Consider the following 7,280-nt stretch of genomic DNA (forward strand, 5'->3'; position numbering starts at 1 on the left):
TGCTAAGGATGGCTCTGTGATGTCAGTGACGTCTTAGACCAGAATGCTAAGGATGGCTCTGTGATGTCAATGACGTCTTAGACCAAAGTGGAGGCTGTGGAGTTGGGAGTAGTGTTGGAGCTCTCATTCAGGACAACGTGATTTCATGTGGAGGCTGGGAAGAAGTCATGGATGACTGCATGGTTTGGGGTCTCACCGACTAGCTAGAAGTGCCATCAAATGATGTGGGAAAGTCAGAACTCAGGAGGTAGGGTTTGCCTGTGTTGATTTTGAGTCATCCCAGAGATCTGAGTATCACATGGGCAGCTGGACACGCAGTTCTAAGTTCTATGGAGGAATTTGAGGGCAGCCAGTGTGTGAGCTGCAGTGGAGCGCAAACTGAGATTTATATCTTTAGGTATTAGTAGCAGATGTCCCCTGGGAGTGGGTGGTCTAATACTGATAGATTCGCCTAGGTCCAGGGGCAGGGTTGGTAGGTGTACTGAAGTCAGATGAAGGGAAGAAAAGGTTGCAAGGGGAGGAGGGTCCAGCAGGTAGCTCAGGCTCCCTGGGATGAAGGCTGAGACATCTGAGATGGGGGTAGGATGGCTGTAATGTTGGGGGTTGATTAGTCACCCCTTCTACAGGTTCACAAACATACCCATGGTCATGAACATGGGGCAGAGACACGATTTCATTCTATTATATATAAGGTCACCATGAGTCAGAACCACCCAACCGACTCACTGTCCTTTCTCTGTCACTTTTTCTAGAGTCTGGGATGGATTTCAGTCACACTGGTGGATTTCAGTCACACTGGTAGATTTCAGTCACACTGGTGGATTTCAGTCACACTGGTGGATTTCAGTCAAGCTCAGTGGAAGGCAGGTTCAGCTGAGAGAGTCCTAAGCCTGGGGTGGGAGATGGTGAGACTTGGCTTTGAATGTATGTCAGGAGGAAAGAGGAGCCTTTGACTGGTGAGGGGGCTGCATGTGGAATGGCAGAGAGGCCTCAGGATTCTCAGAGATGCGCGTGTGGTTCTGGGTAGCTGAGAGATGGCCAGATAGGGAAATTGATGGAAAGTGGAACTTTTGGAGGTTTGAGGCAGGACAGGACTGGGGGTGAATGGGATCCTGGTGCCCTCAGCAAGCCTCCAACCTGTAGACACCATTTGTGGAGTAGCTTATAAGGAGACCCTGGAGATGTCAGCTGTGTGGGCATTAGAGGGGAGCTAGTGGGGTCTGGAGAGATTTGGTCCAAAGAGTGATGTGTGATGGAGGTTTGGTAGTGTCTGGGAGGCACAATTTAGGAGAGCCTAGGGAATTGCCTGGCAGGAGGGGTGGGAGCCCAGAGCTTAAATGGTGTCTGTCTGCCCAGCTGACTTTTGCTGCTAAGGGATAATTGATGACATCCTGAGCAGAGGGTGGACTTGTGGGAAGCTCAGAGAGGCGGTGAGGTGCTGGGTCACGGGCTGAGGGCCTGGATGGGTTCACGTGTGAATCAGTTTTGTCCATTTTGCTATTGCCCTTTGGTCCAGTTCACTTAGCTGTCCCCATCATGACAGGGTCGGGTGACCTTTGAGGACGTAGCTGTGTACTTCTCCTGGAAGGAGTGGGGGCTCCTTGATGAGGCTCAGAGGCACCTGTACTGTGATGTGATGCTGGAGAACTTTGCACTTGTGGCCTCATTAGGTAAGGCCCTGACACCCGCCTCAGCCTCCTGCCCTAGATGCTACCCTTCCTGTTTTGCTCAGGGGCACCTCTGTCCTTCCTACAGCCAGAGCACAGGTAACACCTCCTTCCCTGGTTCCCTGGACTTGCGGTGTGTGTGTGTGCAGGAATGGGTTGCATGGACAACCTGCTCCTCTCCCCAAGAAACCCAACACCTGTTATCCAAAGCCTTGTGGGCAAGGGTTCAGGAGTCGGAAGTCTGAGCCTGAACATGTACAGACTGACGGCACCTCTTCCCCAGGTCAGTGCCGTCGAGTCAGTTCCAACTCATAGTGACCCTGTCTAGGGTTTCTGAGTAGCAGCTGTGGGTGTGAATCACCAACCAGTGGTTAGCAGTCCAGTGCTTACCCTATATATAGCACCACACCATGAGTCCAAATGCTGTCCCCCTTTTCAGTCTGACACTTCTAGGAGCCAGCTGCTACAAGCTGAAGGCCCCAACGTGGTCACTGTTGGGACCACTGTCCTGTTCCTGTGAACCACTGAGCTTTCTTCCTGGTTACTAAGATGGTCTGAGTGCCTCTTGGTCTGTTATAGGATGGGTTTCCCTGAGCTGGGGCCAGTCACTCACCTGTCCTGTCTTTTCATTCAGCACCTTCCAAGTCCTGTGTGGTTGCCCAATTGGAGTGGGGTGAAGAGCCCTGGGAGCCTGACAGGGGGGGCATGTCTCCAACCACAGTGAGAGGGGTCCAGGGGGCGGGCTGGCCCTGGTCAGTGGGAGCTAGGAAGGAGGTGACATCAGAGCCAGTTGCATGTTGTGTCTTTTGTCATACCTGCCCTGTGTCCACTAGTGTTTTGTTGATGGGGGTCAATAGCTGCACGTTACTGCCATCTTTCTTGTCTTATTCTGGACACTCTACCTTCTTGCCCTTTCTATGCTATCTTCCAGCCCCTGGACGGCTCTTCCTCCCAGGCCTCCATTTCTCACCCTTGTTGCTACCTCTGCTCCCTCGGCAGGCCCCTCACACTGGCCACAACTCAGTGTGTTACAACAGGTGCATTAATTCTTCCCCTAGACTGCGTGAGTTACCCACTTGGAACTAGATTTTCCGGGGCCTGTTTACATGAGTATGTGCCGCATCCTGTCCCCTTTTCCTGACATTTCCTGGGGCTGTGTATGTCTGGTTCTCCTGAAAACTGAGAAGTTAGTTGGAAACATTGTTTCTCTGCGCAGCCTGAACCTCTGTGTTCTCAGCCCTTCCTCATCTTGAATGAATTCCTCAGGAATGATTCCAGAGACTCACTCCTGAGTGTGTTAGACACATCTTTGTGCCAATAGATACTTCACCAGCATTTCTCTGCTTTCAGGTTGTTGGCATGGAGCGGAAGCAGCCTCTCCCGAGCAGGGTGTTCCTATAGAAGGACTGTTCCCGTGTGGGACCCTTGGGGAAGGTTCTTGTACCCAGAGGGCCAAAATCGGTGACATGTGTGGCCGAGTTCTGAAAGACATTTGGCAGCACACTGAGCATCCAGGAACAGAGCCCAGGCAGAAAGCACACGCGTGTGATACATGTGAAAAAGGCTTCCGGATCAGGGCACACCTTCACAAACACCGCAAGGAGCGTAGTGGAATGAAATCCTTCAGTTGGGACAAGAAAAGGGTCTTATTTGTTAAGAGCTTGAGTGTCCCCCTGTCAGAGAAGCCCGTCACATGCAGGGAGTTGGGTAGGAATGTCCGGGACAGCCATGATCCCTTGCAGAACCAGATCACCCACAGTGGAGAGAAGCCACGCATGAACGTTGAACCTAGGAAAGGTTTCCCACACAGCTCTAACCTTGGGCAGCAGGAGGGAGTCCACACTGGACAAAAGGCCTTCAGGTGCAGTGACTGTGGAAAGGTCTTCTCCAAGGCCTTTGCTCTCCTCGACCATCTGATATCTCACACTGAAGAGAGACCCTGTAGTTGCCCGACCCGTGGAAATGCCTCCAAGGAGAAATCGGCCTGTGCTAATCAACCAAAGTCTCATACCGGAGAAACATCCCATGTGTGTCATGAATGTGGAAAGACTTACAGTTATGTGTCTCTACTGAGGATGCATCAGAAAGTTCACACTGGAAAAATCCATTACAAGTGCAGTGAATGTGGGAAAGCTTTCACCCGTAAGCATTCACTCAGGCAGCACCAGAGAATTCACACTGGAGAGAGACCTTACGAATGCAGCCACTGTGGGAAAGCCTTCACTCGCAACTTCCATGTTGTTCGGCACCAGAAAGTTCACAACACAGAAAGGCCGTATGAGTGTAGACAGTGTCGCCGAGTCTTTAGCTGTATTTCCAGCTTTGTTCAGCACCAGAAAATCCACACTGGAGAAAGGCTTTACGAGTGCAGTGAATGTGGGAAAGCGTTCATTAACAGCTCCCATCTTGTTCGGCACCAAAAAGTTCACAACACAGAAAGACCTTATGAGTGCAGTGAATGTGGGAAAGTCTTCCGACAGACCTCCAAACTTGTTCTGCATCAAAGAATTCACACTGGAGAAAGACCTTATAAGTGCAACCAATGTGGGAAGGCTTTTAGTTGCCCCTCCAACCTCGTTCCACACCAACGAATTCACACTGGAGAAAAGCCTTACGAATGCAATGAATGTGGGAAAGCCTTCAGTCAAAGCTCTGCCCTTATTCAGCACCAGAAAGTTCATACCAGAGAAAGACCTTACGAATGCAAAGAATGTGGGAAAGCCTTCAGCTATAGCTCTAACCTTGCTAAGCACCGGAAAGTTCATACTGGAAAAAGACCTTATGAGTGTGGGCAGTGTGGGAAGGCTTTCAGTGAGAGTTCTATCCTCAGTCAGCATCAGAGAGTTCACACTAGAGAAAGGCCTTATGAGTGCAACAAATGTGGGAAAGCTTTCCGCTACAGCTCCAATCTCTCTAAGCACCAGAAAATTCACACAGGAAAGAAGAAGTCTTATCAGTGCAGTACACCTGGGAAAACCTGTCCCTCCCATTTAGTACCCGAACGGTCACACCAGGGCAGTAAGTGTGGAAAAGCAGCTAGCTCTGGCTTTGTCTCTGTTCAGAATAAAAGGACTCACTCCTGAGAAAGATCTACGAGAGGAGAGGACCTTCGTGAAGATGCCAGCAGCCAAAATAGAAACTCATGCACCCCAGTACTTCACTGGAGAGACTGCCCTTGATTGCCAAATAGGTAGAAAGCTTTCAGGAGCAATAATGTACTTTCTAAACTGCCCAGATCCTTTGCCAAACATGCCACTCAATGCCAGTGCATGTGGCAGGGACCATGTCACCTTACAGCTGGCAGGCTCCACAGTGTGGGCCTTTCATCTCAGCAGACTCAGGGAAGGCAGATCTCCGCCTGCTTTCTGATTCTGGAGGGAACTATGAATGATGTGAATCCTCTGGAGTAATATTATGTCTCAATTTTACTCTGTCCCCATGGGGTAGATTCTTCCACGAGGACCCTAAGGTTTCCCTTCTTCATAGTCATTTTTGGGTCTATAGATGATCCCTGCAATGGGTTTGTCCAGCCACCAAATCGCCCAGCCTTGGAGTCATCTATCTGACATTGTGTGATCAAAAAGGCCTTACTGTTTAAGCCCCCTTTAATCCTGAGGGCTCCACCCATTCTGTGAGAGGCGTTGACAACGGAATTATGCTCTGCCGATATGAAGTGGATAAAGGGCTTTGACAGGGTAATGTTGGGAGGAGACATTTACTATGCCTCACTGGAGATAAAATGATAGGGAATGGATTTCAGTTTAATTTAATGTAAGTTTACTTTGCAGTCCAAGATCTGTTGGGAGAGACTAAGGTCTCTAAGGGCCCAATCTTGTTTCCTGGAAGCCACGACTATCTACTGGACTCAGAGCTTACCCTAAGAATTGACTATTACGTGTGTTCCTAGAGCAGTAGGAGTAGGCTCCCGTGTTCCCAGGGAACTCTGGGAGTTTTTGCAGTGCTGTGGGGGTCTCCTGGGACCTGCCCTTGATATTAGAATCTATAGGCAGGTATCACTGAGTGTAAGAGTTTTTCAGGGGCAAGTTGGCACCATGAGTGCAGAAACAGCACTGGAGGTCAGAGAGAGTGAGGACCAAAGAGCCCGGTGTCTGTTACGGGTTGTAAGTCCGCTGTTGTCAGGACTGTGAGTACTATCAAATTCACCCACAAGGATTGGCTGTGCCCAACGACTCATTACAGCCCAGCTCTATAGAGTGCTTGTGGTTGTGTGTGGTGGGGCACAGTCTCACCTCCTCATTTCCCCCTTACCCAGTGTTCTTTCTCCTTATCTAAGGTGCTTGCCTGGCTATTGTAGGTCTTACATTTGGTTCAGCTGCCTATGGGGATCTAGGTGGTAGAGGCAGGTTTCCAGAACACCTCTGGTAATAAAGATAGAATAAGCACAGCTTCTTCTCAGCACTTATGGGAACATTTGACAACTCCTGGCAATAAGAAACCAACTGCCTGCTATTCCCAATCTCAGACTAATACCCTTCTTCAGAATGAGTCCAGAGTATCCTTCAGTTTAACGGGAGATCTTGTAGCGACAATGCATATACGGTCACAAGTGGACAGAGAGCCACGGCCCGTATGCCCAGAGCTCCCTTTGAGTCAGACATGGTGGAGGGGTCCTCACACACTTCACCATCCGTTTTTACCTCAGCCCACTCAGCATGAAAGGGACCCTGGTGGCACTGTAGGATAAGCCCTGGACTCTTAACCACAGATGAATTTGCAGATTTGGGACTGCAAAGTAAATTTAGATTAAACTTGACTGAAACCCATTCCCTATCATTCTATCGCTAATGACACATACTAAGTGTCCCCTGTCAACATTACCCTGCCAAAGCCAAAGCCCTTTATTTGAAATAATCTATCAGCTGCTCCTCAGGAGAAAGATGAGGTTTCTGCTCCTGTACAAATTTTCAGCTTTGGGAACCAGATACAAGGGTGCTCAGTTGGAATGGACTTGACGGCAGTGAGTTGTTTTGAGCTCTGGTAGCATAATGGTTACAAATCAGGCTGTGAACCTCAAGGTCAGCAGTTTGAATCTACCAGCTGTTCCGTGGGAGAAAGATGAGACTTTCTGCTCCCATAAAGATTTATAGCCTCGGAAACCCTGTGCAGGGTCGCTATGAGTCGGAACCGACTCCGTGGCACATAGCCATCACCCACCACCACTCTACATGATAAACAGATCCTCAAAGATTAAAGTAAGCTTAAGTAATTAAGGTTTAAATAATACAACATTTTTCAGACAAAGAGCCCTGGTGGAGAAATGGTTAAGCACATGGTTGTTAACTGAAAGGCTGACTGGTCTCACCTAGCAGTCAGTCCCTGGGAAACAGAGCTGAGTATCTGCTTTCATAAAGATCACAGCCTCAGGGACCCTGTGGGGCATCTCTACTCAGTCCTGAGGGTTGTTGAATCTGATTCGGCTCAAAGGCAACGGGCTGAGTTTTTAACAGATCATTAGACAGTCCACAGTAAGTCAAGATAGGTCCACGGCGAGTCAAGATAGATCCACGACGAGTCAAGGTAGATCCACAGTGAATCAAGGTAGATCCACGGCGAGTCAAGATAGATCCACAGTGAATCAAGGTAGATCCATGG

At 49.4% G+C, this 7,280-nt stretch overlaps 1 protein-coding gene across 1 annotated transcript in view; it reads left to right on the forward strand.

Annotated features, from left to right (window-relative positions):
• The window catches only part of LOC102816993 (zinc finger protein 304-like), a gene marked incomplete at its 5' end in the record, with an annotated part of 5,408 nt that extends 658 nt beyond the window's left edge, over window positions 1-4,750 (forward strand). Inside the window, 3 exons of the mRNA XM_006877338.1 lie at window positions 1,544-1,670; window positions 3,018-3,922; window positions 4,004-4,750. Of these exons, the coding sequence (XP_006877400.1) occupies window positions 1,544-1,670; window positions 3,018-3,922; window positions 4,004-4,750 (1,779 nt within the window). The remainder of the gene's footprint in view (window positions 1-1,543; window positions 1,671-3,017; window positions 3,923-4,003) is intronic.
• Window positions 4,751-7,280: the final 2,530 nt, after the last annotated feature.

Source organism: Chrysochloris asiatica, unplaced genomic scaffold, assembly GCF_000296735.1.
Source record: "Chrysochloris asiatica unplaced genomic scaffold, ChrAsi1.0 scaffold00485, whole genome shotgun sequence".
NCBI classification, from domain to species: domain Eukaryota; kingdom Metazoa; phylum Chordata; class Mammalia; order Afrosoricida; family Chrysochloridae; genus Chrysochloris; species Chrysochloris asiatica.